We start from the raw sequence: 25,746 nt of genomic DNA, 5'->3' as shown, positions 1-25,746 counted from the left end.
GAGCCTAAACATGATTGTGGAGCTGCTCCAGAGTTGTTTTTGAAGATAGGGTACAAACAAGCAATTACACAAATATGCACACAAATATACACCTTCATGTAAATGCATACACACACCTACCTACCGAGACACACACACACACACACACACACACACACACACACACACACACACACACACACACACACACACACACACACACACACACACACGCACAGCTGCATGCACAGTGAATGAGTCCTCTAGTATGAAAAAGCTGGATGATGCATGGCTGCTAATTATCAGGCTGTGTATGAAAATCGACTGGCTTCCGTATGAGAGGGGGAAAGCTCTTACAGCCCTCAGTTTCTTCATTTGTATTTTCTTGCTTTAATTGGACAACATGATTGTGTCACTTTGTTAAATGGAGATCCCACCGTTTATCCTCTGTGTCTGCAAAGATGAATCAATGGCTGTTTTTATTCTAATTGCAGTCTCAAAGTCCGCTGTCATCACCGTAATTATCAGTGTTTCAGTCCCTATCGCTGCTGTTTTCACCATCTTTGTTATTACTGTTATTACCGATGTTATCACCATTATCTTCCTTATTTTCATCACCACCAACGCGGCTATTATCAGTAACATCATCTTCATCAGCGTCATCATGGTTGCCATGATCATTAGGGATATGAGTCCCTCTTATCATACACTCGCTATCGTTATTATCGATATTACCATTCTTCACACCAACTTCATCAGCAGCCGTCCAATGAAAAGAGTCACACTGGAAGTTTTTAATGAGATAATGTGTTATCTCTTGTCAGGAGCGACATTAAGACAAAGACAAATTATTGGGATGAGTCAGATGGCCAGCGAGGCCAGGGTCTCATCTCATTACCGCGAGAAAAGAGGAACAAAAAGCAGTGAGTTCTAATTTCACTTGTCAGACCTTTTTATGGGGTTAATTATTTATTTCATCGAAGCACAGCAGTGGAATAAACTTTGTGGCAATTTAATGCAAGTCAATTAAGAAGCGAGATAGATGAAAAGCTATCCTAGGGGAAATTATGAAGCTTTTATTTTTAGAGTGGGGTGGATGATGTGTTTCTTTTTTTCTGGGATTGGTCCAACAATAGTGTTAAATGTTCTCTAAAACGATCTCTTTCCTCTGTTAGACAGGCAGGTCTGATATTGTAGGGGTCAGGCTCTATGGATTTTATACGCCTTCCCTGTAATAAGTGAAATTAACTCGGCACTAGAGCGCTGCATGGGCACAATAATGCAGGGAGGGAAGGAGGGAGGAAGTGGGAACAAACAAAGAGATTGAAGAAGAGGATGAAACCTGGTTAAATATTAGGCTTTAGTGTTATTGTGGCTCCTGTTTTTGTGGTGTGCAACACAGCAAACCTGCTCGTCTCTTCTTATTAAAGAAGCTATACATTTCTTTGTTTGCAGCACCCACCACTTAGGGACAGTATAGAAATTATTGGCATGTGGAGATGAATCCTCTGTTTCATTTCATAAAAGCATGGTCCTCTGTAGGATTGTTAATACTTTTATCACACCCAGCCAGTGATACATGGACGAAAGCAATACTGATATCTGGAACAACATGCTGTTCATGACAAATATAAGAGCATGATAAATATACATGCAGCTACTCTGTTATTTTTTATAAGGAGCTGCCAAACGAAAACAGTTATAAATGCAACTGAATGAATGAACAGAGGACCAGGGGACTGAGTCTGATATGATGATCAAAGCTGCAAGATGGAGGCTGGACTGTAATCCTTGGCATATGTCTAAAGATACCTTTAATACAAATATGTCACCATGACATTTGTCATATACTTATTTTAACCACTCTACAACAAGCTCGTAACTTCACCCTTTTCTCACCCCTTTCCTTCTGAATAACTTCTCCATGCTCCTTAAGATTAGTAAAAATTAAAAACAGAGTTTTTTCATAACTTGTCTTGCTGTAGATTCTTAAATTTACTCTACTCAGTCACTAAAACAGCACACACAGGTAGAGCTGAACATCTGTCACGCTCATCCAGACTGAGCACAGAACATTACAAACTACGAGTGTGAGGAGCGATCATCAACAGTGTTTCATTGAAGATTATTTTACTCTCATGATTCATACTTTAGTCAAAGACTGTTATACATGGATGTTAATATCCACAACAAAGAAAATTCCACAATCATTGCACACATTACCTTAACTGTGCGTGCTTGTGTTTATGCTTGAGTCATTTACTACTGCACTCTTCTCTCATTACACGAGTATGAGTTGGCTGAAAACGCCTAAATTATCATAAATATGTAATGTGTTTGCAGATTCAGGTCTATCTCACCTACAGTAATGCATTTTTAATACCTAGTCCAAATACCTGTTACCTGTTACATTTTGCCGAAAATCCCCCCAGATCTGCCTTCTGCTGGCTTTAAAAGGCTTTTCCTGATATCTTGCTTATGTAACCAAAAGCTGATGAATCCTGGAAAATATCTCATAAGCGACTTTCCAAAGTGTCTGGAGGGCTAAGTCGCAGAGGAACCCCAGGGAGGAGGATGTACTACACTGTCACGACTGTCATCTAGAGCTGTAATAGCCCCACCCATGACTTCTATCTGCTCCCAACAGGCTTGATTTAATGTTTTTGTACTCCTGGCCAGCCCACATAATGTAGCATGGCCACTGCGTACATTTCCAGATCTATTTAGGTTACATCTATGATATAGCACATCATCACAGCTTGCATGTTTCATTTGACTTTGTCTGGAAATAAAGATGAGAAGAACGACTTAGCAACTGTTTCTCTGCCATTTGTGCGTTTGTGTGAGAACAGAGGAATTGAGTCAGTTTGTGGATCTTTTGTGAGCGGAGACCCAAAGCTGCCTTAGCTAAGCCCTTTAAAGCACCATCTGGCAGCCCGGGCCCCTGTGTCACCCTACTCACCAAGATTACATTCTCCCCTGGCCCTCTATCCCCTCCTTTCTCCTCTCCTCCTGTCCACTTACACTCTCGCCTGCTTTTCACTCACCAGCGAACACAAACGCAGCGGGTGAAGCTGCGTTTACAGTGTGCCCAGAGCTCCGGAAATTCTAGTTTTCCCAAAAGTTTGGATTATTTATTACTCAAGAGCTAGAAGTAACTTATATTTTATTATTCTTATTTCAAAATAACTGAACAATATTGATGTTGAAAAAACCCCCCACCTCCAAATCCCCACCCCCTTTTTTATTTAAGCTCGTAGAATGTACAAAACGGATGTAGTCTTAGTGATTTCACACATAGGTTTCTGAAGAGGAGTTAAGAGGCTCAAAGATGGCGGCTGCTGTTTTAGTAATAATGACACCAACAGGCGTCAGGATTATCTAGTAACAGGCAAAGAGGTGGAGTTAAGGCTTTAGTCCTGCCTCCTGGCAAACGGAAACAACGACCCTGACTGTCATCCAAATTAACCACACCCCTAATTATGTCTAATTTTGCAGAACTCTTAGCCCTAATATTATCAGAGTAGATGATTTTCCCCCTCATATAATTGCCATGAATAAATAAACAAGGTATAGGGAACCAAAAGAGTTTTGTACCATGCTCTAAAAATGTTTGATTCTGCGGTAAGGTGCTTATTTCAATGTTGGCGCTAACAGAGTTAGCTTTGAAGTCAGCCTCAAGTGGGAGGCGCTGCTCCCCTGCAGGCAACTCTGTCACCGGTGTCTGTGATTTATGTTTTGTGTGTTTTTTAGTGCTTTTCTGACACCATTTGACCTTAATCATCAGCTTGGGTAGACTCTGGCATGACAACTATGGACACTCTTAATAATCACACTCTAGTTTGCCTTTTGTGGCTTTGGATGACAATTGTTTGGAGAGTCACTCAAACAATGCAAGCCGGGTACGCACCAGGCCCTCCCTTCATCACCTACAGCCAGCAGGAGCTCCTGCAGCTACGGCCTCATCTATTGAGTGGACTGGTTACCTTGGAGAAGAGAACTAGGACTAAATTGAAAACTGTTCTGATCTACGAAAGCAATCCCCCTGCACAGTGTTTTTAATGGACTGAGAAGCTCCTTCAGTGAGCGACTGGTGATGCCGCAGTGCTCCACAGAACATCTTAGAAGGTCCTTTGTTCCTGCAGCAGTCAGATGTTTTAATGATCATTTGTATTTATGGATCTGACCCATAGCTGTTAATTATGCCTCAAATGGTGTGACTGTTTTTGTTTATTTGTTGTGTTTTTGTGACTGTTCTGTCTTATTGTTTGTTGATTCTGTGAACAGACCCTTGTGGCATATGAATTTCCCCCACAAGGGATCAATAAAGTTCTCTAATCTAATCTAAAGTGGACACTCAAGGAACCACAGTTTTTCGCACATCAAGATCTGAAAGAGTAGACTGTTAGACATTTGCAAACAGATTAATCACATTAAAGACATTAAGCAATTGATGCAAAAATGTGTTTTTAACATTTTGTTATTGTTTATTTCACTGAAAGAGGAATACAGATCTGTGTACACATCCAGAAGAACACCACTCTGCCTGTTTGAAAGGCTTGTTGTGTTGGACTTAAGTTTTGAGCCTAAAAACTGGGACAAGTTGTTTGAAAGACGGCTGCAGGGACAAGGAGTCTCTTAGAAAGAGTTGAAGGGCATTATGGGTAGTATCCAGCTTTTTTGAGCTTCAGTCTAAATGCCAGGGTTTCTTGGGTTTCTTCTTTACCGATTTCACTCTTACATTTTTTGAGAGTACAATACTACATCCATAACAGCCTTGGAGCAACTTTTAAATCAGAACTCTTAGATTTTGTTCACAGTGAACAGTAACAGAGTAGTGACTTGATAAACATTTAAACTGCTTTAGATATAAAAGTGGATTCAGTTTTTTGAAATCTGTAGTACTTTCTCATCCTTATAGAAAATCATTTTGACACAAATTTTGATCAACCAATCACAAAGAGGATTCCAACATGTACAAATCAGCGCAGCCACAAAAAGAAAGTGACTTATTTCCACATACCAAAAAAGTTACCTTCTCAAAATAAGGTGCTGATCTTTTTAAAACTGTCCAATGTGAAATAAAGAGGACCATGTGGACCAACACTATCTTCAAATATTGCTTCCATGTTAATAAATAAGCTGTGACCTTCAAATATGTCCCATGAGACTTCACTTTGAAAAGGTAGTTCTACATTTTGAGCTAAATTGTGCTAATGTTTCTCAAAGTGCACTTCTTTTTTTTTATAATTATAAATGCAGTTTTTGCTGTTAATGAATACTTTGAAACAATAATAAATCTGTTTTTACTAAAGGCTCTGAGTACGTCTTGACTACCAGTGCGTGTGACATTTAGAGCGAGTATTTGTATCAAAAAGATTTCCAACAAAGTTGATGTGTTTTGATTCAGGGACACGCCTGTGGCTGACAGGTGCACATTGTGATGTCTAAAAGAATTTGGCAGCATTGAATAAATCAAAACCGAGCTTTGGCAGAAACAGTTACAGTGGCTTTTACAATTTCCGACTCCCTTGTACTGTTTTCAGTCCAAGTCAAATCTGAAGTCAACAAAGTCATGTACGAGTCGAGTCTAAAGCTGATTCAGGGCCTCAAGCACGACCTCAGTTGCCATTTTATTGCCTAGTTCTGGAAATGCACTGGCTGTAATTTTATTTTAGAAAAGCCTTTTTGTGACAAATGTTTAAAACATCTACCTCCCAAAAAAAAAAACCTTGAAGCGAGGGATTTCTGGCTGAACTCAAAGGACTCCCAGTTACTGATGAATCAGAAAGACTGCTAAAAACTGAAGCACCACTTTAAAGCTTCTGCTGCATTACAATGACACACTGTGCAGAGCTGCTCCAAAAATGTTCTGTCACTTTTCCCTAAGCATGTAATTTTTAATACTCAGAGGTGGTTCAGACTAAAATAACTTCCATTTCCCACATCCATTAGATGAGACTAAACAGCACCTCCAGGTGATGACACAAATACATTTCCTGTCATTTTACCAGGTCTCATATACAGGCTGTTTATGCGCAGTCTGATTAGCTGTAGCAATCGCTTCACGATGTAGTGCGCTGAGAACAAGCAGGTAGTGTTTTATATATAGGACAATGCAATATGATAGATTTTCTCTGGAGAGTCAAGTTATTAAGGTTTGTACCGGCAGTGTGCGTTGCAACATAAATATGAAACATCCACAGTTTGAACCATTCACATACTGCAAGTTGCATCACTTTCAGCTGTTGTGACTCAAAAGTAACATGCTTAACATGCCAAAAATATCTAATGCAATGTGTGAGCGTGTAATGTGCATCGTAGCAGATGGCCTACAGCGATAAAGAACAATGGAGCGAGGAGGTTTAGTTAGAATCCCCTGTATGTTTCTGTGAAACCATGAAACAAATATGTGAGTAATGGCTTGTCATGAGTAAAGACGAGATAATTTCATTGTGGCACTATGCGGAAAATGGAGACAAATATTTTATCACAGGGTTTTGGAAATGTGACAGAGCCAATTCAGCCATGTTAGGAGATCAGTAACAAGCAATTTGTTTTGAAAGATGAAAAACTTCATTTTTTTGAAAAACAAATTGACATAATTTTTTCAGTCATTGTGGAATATGAGTGTCAAATGTGCAGATTTATGTACACACAAAAGCAGGGGAATTGTCATTACTGCTACTATAACAATGTTCAAAATGCTATTACAGCTGGACAGATGGCATCACCAAGAAATTATTGTAGAAACGATTATGGACCGTTTACAGAACTGTTCCTATCCTGCCGTTGCATTTCTGCAGCACTGCAATGGTATAAATATATATGGGAAATGTGAATCTCTTACAAGTGAGTGACATAAAACCTGATGTGCTACGAGTTTGTGATCGATCATTGGTGTACAGGGGATCATGTTTTGTCTTGCATGTCTGTTCAAAAGGCAACAATAGGTCCATTTAGTGTGAAGAGATCAAAGCAATATGACTTTAAACATTGCTGCAAATTCTAGTGCATGTGCACAGATTCAGTATGATGGGAATGTCGACAATAACATGGTTCATAACTGTTTCCCTGCAATATTTGAGGGAAATGTTGCCTCAATTTTAGATGTAATAGTGACTGAAGTGCAGAATGGAGCAGCGTGCAGGTTTTTATGCAGGCAATAGAAACTGTGGATAACAGAAACTAGACTATTTAATTATTTTTTGTCCTCGGTTTTCATCTAGCTGGAATCAAAAAATCTGGTCTGTGGTGTTGTCCGTGTATTACTTACAGTTGAATAGGAAGGCCTGTGGTAGTCTCCCAGGTGGGCTACATTTCCAGATACTAAATTATTGCTGACATTTTGGCAGCAAATAGAGTTGCGGGAGAATACTCTCAGTCTTCCAGATTCTGGATTCCTTTGTCCGTTACAACAGGTTTGAGACTAATGTTACATTTATTGTCAATACAGCTGGACAATATTGGTCTTCTGGGACGAGGGATTTGCCATGTTCGTAGAACCATGCTGCAGCCATATGGCATGGGCTGTCCCCGTAAACACTGTTAACTAATAATGTCCCAGGATGCCTGATGTACACTCCTGAGTACATACTGACACATACAAACAGGTGCATGCCCATGGATATCCATGCCAAACAACCCTGATCTGCAGTGGTATTCCTAGACACACACTCACACATTAAGCAAACATATGCATGCACATCTCATTTGGCATAACTGTAATTAGCTGCCCGTTTCTGAAGGACCGAAAAGGGGGAGAAAACAGCAGGAGGGAAGAACCGGGGAGAGGGAGAGTTGCGGTGAAAGAGAATGATAAATGATGGATCGAGACAGACCCTGAGGTTAGCAGTGTGAGGGAGTTACAGCTGGCTAGCTCATTCCGTCAAGCTACAGATCTCATAATAAACATCACATGGGTAGTTTGGGCTGGCGGGTGCAGATTAAGCCAGAGCTGTTAGCTCTTTAAAGACTGCTCACTGTTGCAGGCAGCCAAGAACCTATTTATAGGCTGGCTGGAAGTGTATCAAAGCAGGTAGGAAGGGAAGATGCTGGACAGGCGCAGTATTCAAGCTGATTTATGTCCCTCAATCAGTGTAATAACAATAAACTGTCAACTAACATGCCACTTTTATTTGTAATTTATGGTACTGCGCTCCTAATAAACCTTTCTTTATTTCTCCCCTGTCCCTCCCTCCTCCTCCTCTGCCTCTCTCTGTCTCTCTGCTCAGAGCTGCCCAGCAGTCCAGGTGGTCAGTTCACATTTCGACCGCTACCCCCGCCTCCCCCTCCACCCCACGCCTGCACTTGTGCCCGCCCGGCGCCCTACACTCAAGTCAGCCTGCAGAGGAAGACCATGCCAACACGGTGCCAGGCCAATCAGGGCAGCCAGGGGGCAGACACAAGCTCGAGCACAGACCAGGCACAGCTTCACAACAGCTGGGTGCTCAACAGTAACATCCCCCTGGAGACCAGGTAAGAGAATGCAACACATTCCCCCGAACTGATCCGTTTACACGACTTTCATGATGTTTTTTTTCTCTTTCTTTATTGAATTGGACAAAAAGAGTTACAGGCAGGTGATTTAAAGGTTTTTAAACAAATGTATGGTGTCCTCCCCTGCTTTGAGATCATAGCAACAGTTGTGTCATTTATAACGAAACCCTTCAAATGAAAATATTTTCAAGGCAAATTGCCCTACTTCAGCATAATGTCACTTGATTAAAGACATTTCTTTAATCTCACAAATGAGGATCATTGGATTAAAGAAAATTCTTTCATCAGGGTGTGAGTTGGCAGACTTTCAGAATTTCTTAGAAAAATGAGAGTGGGATGATTAAGAATGAATGTTGGACTAAAGCATTCAGACATGTTTTTCACGTGTAGAAAGGAGTAAGTGGAACTCCAGGCAGGCCTCTGGGGTATTATTACAGGACTTTGCATCAAAGTCAGAACGAATCCCCCAGGTTTATTTTTTTTATGTTTAGTTCTTTTTATTCTCTTACCCTCCACTGATGACAGATTTACTGAGGGATCAGCATGTGAGTTTGTCATCACAATAATAACAGTGACATTTAGTTAACAAATTCAGAAAACCTCCGTAAAGGAACGCATATTATTCAATGACTAAGCGTAGTGCCTGACAAAAATATTTCCAATTGCTTGGAACTGCTGGAATTCCTTCCCATCAAATGACATAAACCATTTACTCTTTGCAGAAGTAATAATTGATCAGAGAGTTATTTAGGAGATCCTCATTTGTGAAACTGCATGAAGAAACGGCAAGGTGCAAAAGAATACGTTTACATGTTTAATGAGAGCTCCCTGCAGCAGCTGAGTTCTGGTATTATGAGTGAGGATGAGATTGGCAGGCTGCCACAGCCGAAGAAGATGCTTTAATAAGTTATGCATTAGGCCATAATTAGATCTTACCTCATTTAAAAGAAAGGAAGAATAAAATTAGATTCACTGACAATTTAAATTAATCATTGGCCAGACATGAGAATTAATGTAAAAGACTTGTCAAGAGTGCGTTGTAATTACATTACTCAAGTGTGTGTGTTTGCTCTCAATGAGAATCCAACATAAACAAAATTCCTACTTTATTTTTCTGCTCGTCTCAAATGGTTCAAAGGATATTTGCTGAACATAAAGAACGCGCTCCCTCTTAGAGATGTGATTATAAAACCCAATTTCCGCAGTGGCTCAGTATATTGGAGGGTGCCATTTTGTAGTAATACATTTTTGCATTGGGGAGTTTATAGTCAAATAAGTTTCATTTGATAGGGCGCTATTAGTTCTAAACCATAAAATGTAATTATATTCATAGTCAATAGAATGGTAGCCCTTCATTACATAATTCAGATATTATTGGCTCTTTTCTATCCAGCATTTGGTGGGTTGAGGACAAAAAAACGAGTTCACTGCTTAACAGTTTTGGGTTGGATTTAATATTCCAGCACTCTCCTCCATCTCCTCTTTCACTTTCTCAGATTCACTTCTGATCTAATGATTTTATATCTCAGCTTTTACACCGATGCTGCTGCTATCAATCCGATCTCAGGCATGAGATTAAAGATTTATCAAGTATTTACAAACATGACATGAGGCCTCACGCCATTGGAATTTTAATTAAGGCTGTGACCTTAATAAAAATGGGAAAAAAAAAGGAATCTGTTGTTGTCAGGTACACTTCAGCTTTCCTGGATGTGAATTTGATAAATCTGTATTGAAATGTATTGACGTTGCGTCAGCAGAGATTAAGATTGTTTGAAGTGTGCATAGATTTCCTTTTCAGCTGCATATCCGTTATGTTTCTGGAGAGGCTGGCTTGTGTAAGTGGCAGGATACAGATATGGATATTCAATATATCTGACCGGAGCTCACACTGGGTGTGTTAAGAGGCATAACAAATGTTGGGACTGTAATAAATTGACTGGTGCCCTGCCTTCTCTCCTTCCTCTTATCACTGAGAAGTGAGACTATTTGGATCACACACTGTGCATGTGCAGCTACACACCAAAATATACTTACACACATACACGCACACACACACACACACACACACACACACACACACACACACACACACAGTATCTGCATATACCTGTGCACTGAGCACAAAGGCCTCTACCCACACACACAGTCTCTCACACGTACCCAGGTAGAGACAGCCTTTGGGCGCTAGTCTCCGACCTCCTGGAGAGCGGGAACTCTCATTTTCTTCCTGTCTCGGGGGAAATCTGCCCTCTGATATGAATTCAGAGCTTCCTGGGCGTCGCCTCTGGATATTGTCTGTGAAGATCAAAGGCAGGGAGCCAGGAAGAACAGTGAAGCCTTTTTAAAAGCGCCTCACAAGGAGACAAGAGTTCCATGCGCGTTGACAAATGCAATTTCTTCAGATGAATTCTGATCCCTTTTGCTCTAATCCACCTTCAGCAGAGCAATGAAAGCACCACAGCGGGCCCGACCTGTGTACTGGCCTCAAAAATGTGAAAACACTCACCCTGTTTGACATCTCTTTTTGTATGCTTGTCTTGTGAGGGCATCTCTAAACAGAGTTATGGTTCCCTATGTGTGTGTGCGTGTGTGTGTGCCAAGTTTATTTCTGGCCTCACAGAGTTGAACTACCATTGACCCTTAGGTGTGTGCTTGTTCCATGTGCAGCCTCCTGTGTCCCCCATCTGACTCACAGCCTTCAGCAGATGAGATGGTTGATGCAGAGAGGAGGGGAGGCAAACAGTGAAAGATGGATGTCATCTGTCTCTCATGTTAAACACAGCCACAGGGCCACATCATAGACTGACGGAGAGGGAGAGAGAAGCACACAGGAAGAAACGGGGGGGAAAAAAATTCAAGAGAATACATAAACCAAAGCATATAGAAAGAAAACTATAACAAAAAACATCCATCTTACATCAAATTAAGTCTATTTTTACTTAAAACAAAAAAATCATTAATTTAGAACACTTTCAGTGTTGTCAGAACTTGTTAGCGCACCAAAACCATTTCCTTTTTTCTACCCTATTTGTCTATTTTGATTCAATTTAGCTCTAATGGTTTTTATTGTATTGCTCTGAAGTCTGTCTTATGTAAAGCACATTAAAATGCTTCCTTGTTTTGAAAGTCCTATAGAAATAAACTTGCCTTGCTTAACCTTGAGATAATTTCATCCGTTCCGTATGCAAATCACTGTGTTCCCAAGAATTTTCATGTCATTTGCATGACAAAAGTGCCACAGTCTGGTATACTCTCTCATGCATCATGATACTAAAATGTACTTACAGGGAATTCTGGAAAACTCTCACTTCACCAGAACAATTTTGCACATTTTAAAGCAAGATCCATCTTCAAGGCTGAATATAAGACTAAATGACTTGAGAAGATGGATGCGTTTTTGCCGTGAATGAGGGCAAACGGATGAGGAGCAGGGCGGATGCAGTCTGGTGTCCAAAGATGGTGTCAGTCTGCTGTCTGGCCCCACTTTAATGGCCTGTCCTCTGAGGGCTCTTCAGAGACCGCGGTCTTACCAGCAGCCTGTGACCTCACAACCTTCGTGCATGGGCAGAATAACACTCTGGCAAGCCGCAAGTCTGCCTCGACACATCGTACTCACAGCAGATATTAACCCTCAGAGAGCGCGCGGTAACCTGGGGCAATCATCGCTGGCGGAGAACTCCAGGAGCTCCAGGATATTTTTTTGTTATGGAAAATACACACAAACTGAAGAGAGCAAAACAATGATTCATCCCTGCTATTTTCTTCCTCTGATGTTTCCTCCAGTGTAACCACTCCTTGTTTCCTTGCACCAGCAGCCTTTTCTCATTTCTGATGGAAGTCAATGCGGCTGGAACAAGCCGCAACTTCTTATAATTGCCTTCCCAGATCCACTTTTCCAAATTGCGTAATTTCCAAGCCCCCACATCTCTGCTTCCTCATCTGTCACCCTCCAAACCCTCGGCCTCCATTATCCAAACACAATATAGATGAAATGCTACCTTCATTAATTGCCCCTCAGCTTAGTCTCATATCATCCTCCGCCATCAAACGTTCTCTTTTTCATAATGAAAATGAACCTCAGCTTGGTTTAACTAATACAGCTGAATAACTTAAGTAGTCGCTTTGATGAGTCAAAAAGGGAATAGGTAAGTCATTGATCTTTGGCTGCCAGGCCTTTTTCATTCTCTTTCATATCAGTGGTGCTCTGCATTACAGTCCCTGCTCATAATGTTGCACCAGAGAGGCACTTTGTCAAATTTGAGCTTCCTCTTTGCTGAAGGACTCAGACTGAGAAAGAGTTTATCCCTTCTTATTCTGCAGCTCATGCAGTATCCTCAGTGTGTTGTGGGTACATCATGCAGCAGTTTGTGGTAACACTGTTTTTATTGTTTAACTGGTTGTAGTGCACTAAATGTGAATAATGTTAGTGTTTTACATTTGTCACATATATTGCTCAGGAAGCTGAGAATTTATGGTGGAACGTAATATAAATTGCAAGAGGATTCATAGCTCTTAGGGACTCTGTTAGACTACTTTCTTTCTTGGTTTTAGCTTTTTAAATGAATCTTTGATGATGCATTACTTGCAAGTTTAAAGGACCACTTAAATTAAAAGCACACAAACATGTGAGATATTAAAGGTTTAACTAAATTACTTAGTTCTAGACAGTACTGAGAGCTTTTTGGACTGTATCTTCATGCTTTGGCAAAGTAGAACAGCCTGTCCTGTGTGTGATATCTGAGTCCTGAGCCAGCCTGTGTGCTTCTTTTAAAAAATAACAGGAGAGGGGTCTCCACCAAATTCCCCTACCTTGGGGGCCCTTTAAATGAGTTTCAGTCAGGCATACTTCAGAGTGAGGCTGAATTCCACTGAGTGCAGATTTGCATTAATAGAATCAGAATAAGGTAGCAGATACCTTAGAAAAGATGATGTGTGTGCAAGATAAGCTAATTGGCAAAGAACTGAAACAGTGTCCTAGATAGTTCTGGACAGTATCTGTGGTTATTTTTGAATAATAAAATCTGCATCATAAAGAAAAAAACAGTGGTCCCAGAGTGGCAGGGAGTTGTGCAACAAACAATATGCGTGACAATCACAAACTGAGGACAGCAATACCTTGTCATTTTGCTGAATCTGAGATAGCAAGTTCCCAATTTAATGATTTCTTCATCTGCTAAAATGCTGTGCACAGGACTGAAGAAAGGTACTTAACATTTAAAAATTTCAGTGAGGAGTCTCATTTTCAGCTCTTTCTCAAACCCAGAGGATAAAAAATTGCAAGGAACGGATTAAACAGTGTGTTTATCTGCTTTAATGTCAGCTGCAATCATTAGCATGTCTCTCTAACTAGCTCATTACCCACAGTGGTAACTGGGTTTAACTCCCAAGGCCATGGAGCACATTAATAATTAGTTTGTGTGTAGTTAAAGGTTGTGTTTAAAAAAGGCCCATTCATGTCTAGGACGTTCACTGTGTAGTATTTCATAGTAGAGGATAACATTAGCAGCTCACTCCTGCTCTATATGGATTTGGGATAGTATACACGCAGGAAGCCCAGATGGAAATATTAAAAACAGCATCATATATTAAAAGTAAATACTTCTTTGAACCTGTAAGCCAGACAGTGTTTTTTCTTGCACTTGTAACAGGATAAACTACGCCCCAGTAGAAGAAAAACCCTTCCATTTATTTCCATGTCTTTTATATTGTATACTTTAATGCTTCAAATCCCTTTTTCAAAGACAGTCAGTGGAGTGGACACTCCTTAAGCCCATGTTAGCTTAATTAGCTTGCTAGCTACAGCTGGTACGATCAGCCAGCTTTTTAATTTAAATTTTTATTTCCATGTGTTTTATATTTAATGGCTGAGTTTTGCAGATCTCTTTTCAAAGACAGTCAGCTGTCGGCAGTATAAGCTGGACACTCCTTAAGCCCATGTTAGCTTAATTAGCTAACAATTTACAGCTGATACAATTAGCTGACAAGATCAAACATTGCTGACTTGGAATAATGCTATTGTCTGCCTTCGTCTGAAATCAAAGATCACACACAAGCAGTATATCTGCTGAATTTAGAGCAAACATTTGTCTCACAAAATATCCAGAAGTGTGGGAAGGGTAACTAACGAGGGTAAGGCTTACTGAAAAGTAAATCAGAGTTAGATTAACATTTCCTCTCTGTGTTTCTCCCACAGGCACTTCCTGTTCAAGCAGGGCTCTGGTTCATCAGCTCTCCTGTCAGGGGCTGGGCAGGGTTACCCCCTGACGTCTGGGACTGTGTACTCCCCTCCACCCCGGCCTCTCCCTCGCAGCAGCGTGACCAGACCACTGTTTACCTTCAACAAGCCTCACCGCTGCTGCAACTGGAAGTGTACAGCCCTGTCAGCGTCACTCCTCACTCTCACCCTTGCCCTGTTGCTCACATACGTCATTGGTGAGTGGCAGTACAGAAACCCTTTCTAGATTGAATGTTTGTCGTGTGTAGCAGCTCCATTACAACATTAGCTTGTCCGTGCTGATTATATGAAGAATCATCATTTTTAAAGGGTTTGCTTGAGGGGGTAGGAAATCGAGAGGCTTGTTAGAAGACTGCCTAATTAATTTAAAAAAGAATCAATAGAAAATAAACAAACCCCAACAGTGGTTTCACGCACACCAAATGTTACAGGCATCAAAGGGTGAAAAAGGAAAGTAACAAAAAAAAGAAAAGAAACAGAAGAGAAGATCAATAAGGATTAAAGCAGGACTGCTTAAGATTTTACGCTGTTACTTTAAAGGAGATGGTTTAATAAAAACAGGTCATATACTCCAAGTATGACCCTGTGTAGGATATTACAAATGTATTTAATCTGCAGTCCTCCAAACAAACACACAATACTTATATTAGTTCATGCTGAGTACAAGTACAAACTCATTATTTGTTTTCTGTCCCTACACAAACAAACTCACACTGTGATACTACCTTTTCTAGCCTGGTTGTCTTACTTTTATTAACCCTCCTGTTATGTTTGTTTCTCTGGATCAGTAATAATGTTCCTGGATCAATTTGACCCAGGGCATATTCAATTACCCAAAAGTGTCAGAACCCCAAAAAACACATTTTTTAAAAATCTCCTTTTAACTCTATTACTAACCATTTAAATCAAGATTTATTCCATTGGTGTTCTTTGTATCTCACAGATCATGGTTCAATGAGTATAACTCACTCGTTTTTAATTAACATTAATGTTAAAACTTTTTTTAATGTACATTGGAAATCCCTAAATATAAATACTATAGTTTTACATGACATAGATTTTTGTTTATTATATTTTACATATTTTATTTTATTTTTATTTTTATGAAGTGATGTTGATAAATTAACACACCTCTTCTGTCATATGCTGCCCAGTTTTTTATGCTGCATTTAGCTTCATATATTGCTTAAAATAGACTTTAAAAAGGGTCAATTTGACCCGCAACATAACAGCAAGGTTAGTCAGTCTGGGGTTTTCTCAGCTTTTAACAATATATGCTTTATTATAATCTTATTTTTTAATGAATATAATACATTTGTATAATGTGGTCCTAGTTCGGGTTTTGTTCAAGATGGATTTAGACTTTTAGATTGGGGTAGCCCAACTGACCAATTCAAGGGTGACAAGTGTACACACAATAGAAAGCATTCATTTACTGATTCTATCTCCCCTTTATAGCTTTAATAAGTAACATAATAATGTGGTGCATTGAAATCTCTGATGCTTAATTGTTTAAAAATTAAGATAGAAGATGAATGTCCACAGTCACAGTTTAAAGGATCAACAAAAATAATTGTGGTATATTGAAATACAAAGAAAGCTACTAACAGCCTGCAGCAATATATCCAAATTAGTTGACTTAGCATAAATCCTGCTTCTGACAAACAAATAGCCAACCATACTTTGAGATGTTTAGGTGGCACCTCAGGTAGTCAATCAGATTTCAAAATGAGCTCAGGCTACTACCAGCCGCCCCTCTGGATCAACACCTTCCAACTTTAGATATCTCAGTACTGGATCTGAATACTTTCTTTGACCATGAATTAAACGCAGTAAAGTCCTGACTTACTATGAGTGAAGGTGAATGACAGTTTTTATGAATGGTACCAATTAAGAAACTTTATTTTAAATCAAGAAAGTTTCTGGATTCATTATTCAGTTGGAGAGATTATCAGCAGAGTTCCTCAAAGTCAAAAAAACAGATTTATTCATTGATCCCTACGATCGCACCTCTTCCCTGTCCATCCTCAACCTTGGCCTGTCGCTCCACCTCAGCACACTGTCTCTCCTCCACCGCCCCAAAGAGCAGATATCACAACCCTCCACCCAGCCGGTTCATTTCCCTCCTGTGGTGGTGCTCAAGGTCACGCCGGAGCAAGCGGGGGGTTTGCATTAATCACACACACACACACACACACACACACACACACACACACACACACACACACACACACACACACACACACACACACACACACATCACAGACAGACATCACACACACTGGCGAATCCATGCAGATTAATCCCCAGGCTGAACCATGCTATTCCATTAATGTCCCAGCCCCGGTAATTAGTGCATTAGTGAGGAGTGTGAGTGATGACTTGGAGACGACATCACCTTTTAATTGGTGTCATGCTCCACTCTTGCTTGGCAATGATCGATCTTCATGTTGACGTCACCATGGCAACTCTACCAAGACGTATGGGATGTAAGCATAGATGATATGTTAGCCTGTAAATCAAAGATATTCTAATAGCAAGATTAAAGTGGTCATGGACTTAATGTCTTTGTCTAGGGGGAAGAGGTTGAGACATGGGACACCAGATGATTAGGTTCCCTCATTACATAATGATTCAGTCATTTTAATGAATTAATTAACAGCCACTCAAAAAAAAGGAGAGGAAATAAGGATTCTCCTCCAGTAGTTTGGCGGTTTTTCATCTTCACCAAATAAAATACATGTTTACTTTTGCTTTATTTACTGATTTTGACTCTGTATCTCATTAAATAGGTTCTTATTGAAATTTAATTATTATTATCATAGGAATTATAATAAGAAACAGAATAAATAATATCCAGTGTTTAATATATGATAATTAGTGATCCTTTATTCCAAATATAATCAGCTCCTTCTGGGGATTCTACTGTGCTGAGGCAATTGTGCATATTTATTGTTATTGTCTTATTGAAGATGTCTCTCAGTGGATTTTCAAACAGAGTTTTGACTTTCTTTTTCTTTGTCATACCCATTACATTAGTCAATTACTTGGTTAGATCATAAAGAGAAACTGAATCTCTCAGCAAAGATAGCAATTATCCTTCGCCTCAGTTTCAAAATAATGATACTTTTCTTTGTCCTACATATTAGTAATGTATACTCATTTAAAAGTAATGCTGCTGGTCACGTAAGAAAAGCTATTTAGATGAGCCATTTCAATTTTCTTAGACTTAAGAGCAGTCTTCTGAGATGTTGTGTAAAATGATTACCCGAGGAAATCACAGATTCAAGACAGTTAAATTAGTTATTATTTTCACTACATATGAGTATTTGCATTGCAGATAAAACTTGTGCATTATTTCAATCTGCCTCTATCTGTAATGGGGAAATGAATCCTGGTTAAGTTCAGCTTTAGTGTGCCTTTAAAAGTATGCACTAATAGTAAAGTAGCAAACAGTTAGGGGAAAAAGGATACAAAAATGGAGCAATTATCATAACTATTGATAATCTGTAAGATGAACATGGTGCAAACTGTGTAAAGTCACCACATGCAATCTTTGTTGAGAACAGTTTGAACTTACAGTGAACCTCTCGTTTGCATGAGGAGAGAGACAGAACAAGCCTGCACCAAAACAACAGATAATGCCTGCGTGTGTTTTCGGTGTGATAATAGTGACACGCTGCTAACTTAACCAAGATGTTAACAATATGTGAAGGGAAAAAAATATAAAAAATTCCTTTATGGTCGTGCCAAGCTGGAGTCCAACAGCTCACAAAGCTGGAGATGCTTCCACCTCTTGGTGAAAATCATTTTAACGCAGCTGTTACTTTTGGCTGAGTCCTCATCTAAACTGATGATGCCAAAACTTTACACTCCTTGCTGCAGTCAACCGTGGAGCAGTGTGTTACTGAGCTGGGAATTGAACTCATCTGCTGAGTGGAGGCATAGATTGACAAGGAGGGTAACATCCAGGTCTGTGCAGCAGATCTTGATGTAGCTCCTGATATTAAATTTGACTTTGATTATTTCTAGCAAACCCTTTTGCACTGACAGTTTGGAAACAATTTTTCATCCACCACTGAAATTATGTGCAGGCCATAAAGCTCTTTGAGAGTAATATGACTTGTTTATTGATTTGGGAAAAAATAAAGTAACCCGGGAAATAATGAGGCAATAATATTAAGTCTCAAATTAAGGTTTCCAATTAGCACAACAATGGGACGATGCATGATTGCAGTGATAACGCTGTGCCTAAGTGATTGCAGCGTATGCCCCCTGTTGTGATTAGCTAAGGCAGGCCTCCTCTCTTTCTTTACTGCCCTCTCTCCTCTCCTCCCATACCCCCCGGTGTTTCAGGGGCTGCGAATAGCTTTGTTAATTTGTTTATCTCCCAACGTACCCCTCCCTCATGCATTCGTAGCTTGTTATTAAGCACAACACGGCCATCAGATATGAGCAGCAGGCATAATGATAGCGAATGGGGCATTTAAGGAGAGATAGAGGGCAGATTAAGATTGCATCTGTAATCTTCAGGAATATTGCTGCTGACAACAGTACCAGTAACTCATTCTCCTTACGAAGCCTCATTTAGGTTCTGCCTCCGTAAAATCTACCTTCTATTGCTCTGCCATGCTGTCAAAAAAGGCTAATTAGAGTATTTTCTGCATTAATGAATATCTTGCTGTTTTAAACAGTTACAATCCTCAGTTGTTAAATCCAATATGAGAAGAGGGCGGGATGTGTCGGTTCTGAAAGATAATCATCTCTATGGCAACAGGAAGAAGCTTTTGACGCAAGTGAAATGAGCAAGTCAGCGGCACCCTGCAATCAAATAATCACCTCCAAATCACATTTCAGCATACACAGCAGCATAGACAGTGTACTCTTAAAGCTGAGTCTCTCTTTATGTGCAACATGAGCTGCTTCAGGGGACCTGGTGGTTCCATAAAGAACCAAACGACCCGTTAGTGGCTTTAAGTTCATTATTTTCCCACTATTTCTTTCAGTAAATCTGCTTTCACAGTTTGATGGCAATTCAAAGCATCTGCCTCAAAAATTAGCCATTATTCAGGGAGGTCAAACTCAGTACAGCCTCCAATTGAAGCCACCAGAAGACAGATGGTGTGTCTGGGTGTTTATTAGAGCTACAAACTAATGATTATTATTATCTATAAATCTGCAGATTATGTTCTTGTTTTTCTTTCCTACAGCCTAAGGTGATGTCTTCAAATCACTTCTGTGGCAACCACAGATATTCAGATAGCAAAATAACAAAACAAATTGGCACATCCATTTTGTAAACTGCAACAAATAATTGAAATCTTGCTGGAAAATGTACAAGTATCATTAAAATAACATAAGTATTCTTGTATATTATTGTGCCATGCATTCAAAAATCTTCTTCAGGAAATGAATAAATGATTATATTACATTATCTCACTGTTGACCGGTAATAAGTTAGATGACTGGTTGATTCCATTTTGATGCACGAGGCATTTGAAGACAAGAATACTGCCGAAAAGCTTCAAACAATGAAGCTAACACAAAAACCTCAAATTAATTTTGATCAATTGACCATGTCAGTGTTTTTTTGAGTAAGTGCAGACCCATTTAGCTTGTAGAATCTTGATTTTGATTATATGCTGTGTATACGCTGTTTTAGTCAAAGTAAATGATTTTTAAAAAATGATTTTATAAACAATGTTGACAGCTCTACTTATCAAAAAGCTATCCACATGCTTCTAAAGTCAGCCTTCTTTGATCTGGATTTCTCCTTCAAATGTCCTGGCAGGCCTTGTCTGTGTTGGCGTCAGGCTGATTACAGCTTATCATGAATTAAGTGCCTGTTCTATTCCACTTTGATGAGCAGCCTGACAAACAAATACAAAAAAAAGAATGAGCACATAACCAAGAGGACATTACCTGTCATTGATTGCCATCAAAATTTTGGAAAACTATTGAGACTATTGAGATCTTTAGGCGTTGTTACAAGAAATAAGACTGTCTTTTTTCATCGGATCCTTCAATATAGGTCAGAAACTCAAAAGAAACACTGAAAGCCAACCTCAAACTACTAAATTAACATGTTCTATTCTATCATCAGATAACGAACCACAACATGCAGACAGTAAAGGACATATAGTATCAGCTGTATCTTTTGAAACCCAGTGGTCGTAACAATAGCTCTAAGCTCGAAGTGTTGTACTCCCCTTAAACACTGATTGGTGTTTGAATATTGCGACTAGTATCAGTAAATTATTGGTATTAAGTTATAAAGTTATAAAGTTATAAAACATACCAGCAGATAATGCTGACTAACACAAAATCTCTGACTTCCATGTCCTCTTTGTTCGTTTTTGGAACGAGGCCAACATTGCTGTTGTCTTCTTTTTACATAGATTTTCCTTGTTTATCCAACGCTGCAGAGACTCACCAGTTTGCATTAATTTGACATTACTCTCCGACAAAAGCAGACAAATGGGCGTCATTTAATGCCCATGATAGGATGCAAGCATGTACTATTATGAATCTCCAAGAGAAACTGTGATATAGAGGACAGAACGGGGTACAGGCAACTGGTAAGAAGTCCAAAGGCACCTGGTACTCCCATCACAACAGGGCTCTTCTCCTCTGCTTTAAGAAAAAGCTACAGACCTGGCTCTTCCAGGAACACCTGTGCTCCTGAGCTAGACTCTTCTCCGCTGTAGTCCCCAGTGATAGAATGAGTTACCCAACCACATTTGATCTGCACAGCCCCTTTCTACTTCTTAGAAACTTTTAGACCCAGCTCTGTGTGAACAACTCTGCACTTGGTAGTTTGATGCGAAAGTTGGTGTAGACGACAATGGCATTGACGATGATGTTATCTTGTTAAGCCGTGGTGATGATGATTTAAACAATAATAATACTGTACTCTCAGATGTACATCACTTTGGACAAAAGTGTCTGCTAAATGAAATTCTAACATTATAAGTCCCAGTCCCCAAAGCTTACATTGGCACATTATATTAAATTCATACCTTCTGCTGTAATTTTTTTTGCATTAGTTTAAATGCATGTTGTCACCACAGAAAGCACAGACACAGCATGATTGGAAATGGAGCCTCATAATCTATTACTCAATCAGTTTGCTGAGTCGGCTGTCATTCTGACAGTCATTGGAGAGACTGTGTTAAGTCTGGTGATACCATGTTTTCTACAGCCTCAGGTAACTACTGCTCTGCAAATGTGAGTTCTTGTGTGCACTTATTGGTTATTGACAGTGATTGATTTTGATATCATCCTGATGATCATTTAGTGCTCAGACAAATTTTCTAATGATACTTGACATTTTTGAAGTGAAACGGTTCAAGGCCAATGGAGGCTAGAAAAGAAGATCCTTTCTGACAACTAACAAAGACGGAAATGACAGCAACACAATTTCATTCACTTAAAATTTTTGTTAAGCTCATTTTATTGAGTTACCAACACTTGCACTGAAGATTTTTTTAGAGGTAGCTCGGACTATTCAGGGGTGTCCCTGAAGTTGCTGGTGGCTTTAAAGTGACATAGGCAAAATGTCTTTGTTTGCTCCTTAGTTTAAATACTCCTAATTTATAAGTGTAACAATACACCAATATCAACCAGCTTAAAACATAGATAGTTGTAGGCTCATATAGTCAAATAAACTCTCCCCCAGCATGTTGCATATGGTTCAGTCCGCACCTGAATTTGATTGATTCATACTAAAGAGCGTATATCAAATTTTCCATCAGAGCTACCTTACAGTTGTCCCAATCACAGACCGCAGCTATGCTTGAAATAAATCTTATGCAGGCTAATGCAGGAAAGATAAGAGCCAAACAGAAGAGGAGAAATCATGTTTCTGTCAGAAGAAAGGTGAGTAGCAAGCTGCATGTTATTTCAGTCTGCTTTAAGCTAGCAGTCATACCCAAAGTTGTTGTATTTGCGTATGAAAATCCTCTAGCATCAGGCTTTGGTCTATTTTTCAAACCCAGACAAGAAGCAGTTTTAGAAAGCAGTAAAAGATGGGGAAAAAAAATAAACAATTAGCATTTAATTAGTTGTAAACATAGCTGCAATAGCACTTCAAGTTTTAGAGTGTGGGGGTTAAGAAGGAAAACAATTGAGACCATTGATTGGTGGTATTACAGTGGCACATTCAAGTGCAGTTACTTTATGATTCAGACATACTGCCGGTCGGTCGACTGAACCTGGCTCTAAACTTGCATAAGTAGCAGCTGTTACAGTATGTGAACAGGAGAGCTGTATCTGATGAAAGTACCAAAAGAAAGTAGCTGATGCCAGCTCAAAAAGTACCTAAAGTTAATACTAAGGCTCTCTTTTTTAAATATGGTCTGAAAAGTTGCAAAATGTAGTGATAAAGTTGCTAAGTTGTTGTGTTTTAAAGAAGCTGAGGAGTGTATAAAGTATTAGATAGATTTAAGCTGAATTTAAGGTAATAGGTTGTCAAAAATATATACCTATGTTAACATGTGATTTATCCACTTAAAACAAAGTATATAATGTAAAAACCTTTAAAACATTACCACAGAGAGCAGGTCCACTTCCATGTCATAAAGTCTGTATGAAACATACAGGTGAGTAGCTGTTAAATGTTAAATCAAAAGTGTGAACGCTCCAGACAAGGTACTTGACCTTTATTTTAATGCAATGAGTCTTATTCCTATTTCAGATTTAACTGAGTTTTTTTTTATTGAGCAAAGACCATGACAACAGATTCACAGGTATAAAGATTTAATGGTAAATTGTGTGCTGCGAAAAGAGACTACAGTGTTGTTGACAAGGACAGACTTTTCATTATTGCATTACTTTTCATTCATTATCATTCATAATGCTTTGATTCATCATCATTATAATCGTTGACCTTTTTCATTTACATCTATGAGGGCCGGATTCATAAAGCCCTCGCTGTTGACGACACTGTAAGGACATAGGCCACAGACTCAGTATCTTCTGTGCGCACACACAGCTTGACTGCAGTTTGCAGACTACCAAGTTGTGAAGCTGCGTTTGATTGTGATACGCAGGTTTAGCGTTTTCTGCACTGAACTTCTTTCATCCTGAATGCGTTTCCTAACATCAGCTTTTATTGTTGTAGAATCAGAATCCGAAGAATCAGAATCAGCTTTATTGGCCAGGTATGCTTGAACACACAAGGGATTGTCTTGTGTGTTCAAGTATTATCTTTGGTAAACTGTGCTCTCCTTGTACAAAGGCATAAAAATAAGGCATAAAATAAGAATAGAAATATAATAATAATAACAATAACAACAATAACATCAACTATAAACACAAAATAATAACAAAAAGGCATAACTAATATGTACAGGCTAAAAATAATATGTGATAATAGTGCAGTGGTGAGTAGTGCAAAGATGCTGACGTGAACATGAGGTAGTTTTACATTAAAGTATATGTAGGTTATAGTTAAATAATACAATAAATAAAAATATGGAATTCTACTTGGAGAATTGTTACATTGTATATCTACATGTTTATTTACAGAGAGTATTTAGTGTTCATCAGAGTGACAGCCTGGGGGAAGAAACTGTTCTCATGGCGGGTTGTTTTGGCGCAGTGATCTGTAGCGCCTGCCGGAGGGGAGGAGTTTAAAAAAATTGTGTCCAGTGTGTAAGGGGTCTGCGGTGATACTTCCTGCCCGTTTCCTGGCCCGGGACCGGTACAAGTCCTGGATGGGGGGCAGGTCGAAACCAATTATTTTTTCTGCAGTCCTTATTCCATTGCAGTCTGTTTGTCTAGTTTGGTTGCAGATCCAAACCAGACAGTGATGGAGGTGCACAGAACAGACTGGATTATGGAACACTAGGCACTGACCTTACGTTACTACTCGCTGCTGTTGCTATTTTGTTGACTAAACAAAAGTTTGTGTAATGGTGAGGAGTCTGTGTACAACATGAAACACAGTGCACCCACACTGCCCCCACAGTGCCCCCACAGGTGTGGTGCTTTATTACAACGGAAATAATTTATTCCAGGATTGTCTAAATCAATATGGAATAAGGAAAAAATATATTACAATGCATTGATGATTTTTTTTTTTGGTACTCAGCCCTAATAATTGTAGACCAAAGCAGCAAACTGCAACTAAAGTGCTGCTACATTTATTTAGAAAATAGCAATTTTATGAATAAGGATCCATAGACTGAGGATTTACAAAGTATAGTAGTTGTCGCACATACAGTATATGTTCATTTCATTAATAACTCATAAAATGAATTTAATAGGCACAGGCCTAAAATAATGCCAATGGCTTAATAATAAGTGGGTGATAAATCCTTTCCTGACACTTTTCCTGCTGTGTGTGATTTTTGTGTGAGTATGTTTGAACTGGTAGGTTAAGATTTAAAAGGAAAATCCAGAAACCCAACAGGTAACCCCCTGCTGAAACTTTGTCCACTGACAATCCAATTATCCACTGATGTTTTAGTCCATTCCTTTTGAGACAGTCCTTTATAGTAGAGATAAAACAATATATGGTTTTAGATTAAATACCTCATTTTTCAAATGTGAGTTTCAATTCAGCCCTAATGTGCAAAGCAATTAAGAAAATGTCCCAACAGAAAGGCAGGGTATAAAACTCCTTGGCCTCATTTTTCAATGTACTGATGGAAAGGACAAAGAAACAAAGACTTTGAACAAATTCACTTGGTAGCAAAGACAAGCCCAAAATAAAAGTATATTCCAACTGTGATTTTAAAAAGCCCCAAAGTGCTGATTCACTGTGCTGAATGTACCACTTTCTTTGTTACACTCAGTCCCACATGTAACCAGACAGTACAACCTGCAGCCATGCTTTACTTTGTGATGGTTTAGCTGAGTTGAGTAAAGACACTTGGAGCGTTAATAAACATCAGTTCCTGATGCTATAGGTAGGTGGTATAGAGCACAAGTCAATATGCAAATTAGCTTAATGGTATTTGCAGAACGTTCATTATCTTGTACAATTTTATATATAAATAATAACCTCAGTGGAGCGAACAATCTGT

At 39.2% G+C, this 25,746-nt stretch overlaps 1 protein-coding gene across 1 annotated transcript in view; it reads left to right on the top strand.

Moving 5' to 3' along the window:
* tenm1 (teneurin transmembrane protein 1) overlaps nt 1–25,746 on the top strand; it is a 178,588-nt gene that overhangs the window by 47,488 nt on the left and 105,354 nt on the right. The window contains 2 exon segments of the mRNA XM_034690429.1: nt 8,214–8,457; nt 14,675–14,913. Coding sequence (XP_034546320.1) covers nt 8,214–8,457; nt 14,675–14,913 — 483 coding nt within the window.

This window comes from Notolabrus celidotus, chromosome 8, assembly GCF_009762535.1.
Source record: "Notolabrus celidotus isolate fNotCel1 chromosome 8, fNotCel1.pri, whole genome shotgun sequence".
NCBI classification, from domain to species: domain Eukaryota; kingdom Metazoa; phylum Chordata; class Actinopteri; order Labriformes; family Labridae; genus Notolabrus; species Notolabrus celidotus.
Note: the sequence above shows the minus strand (reverse complement) of the source record. Positions and strands in the feature narration are given on the sequence as shown.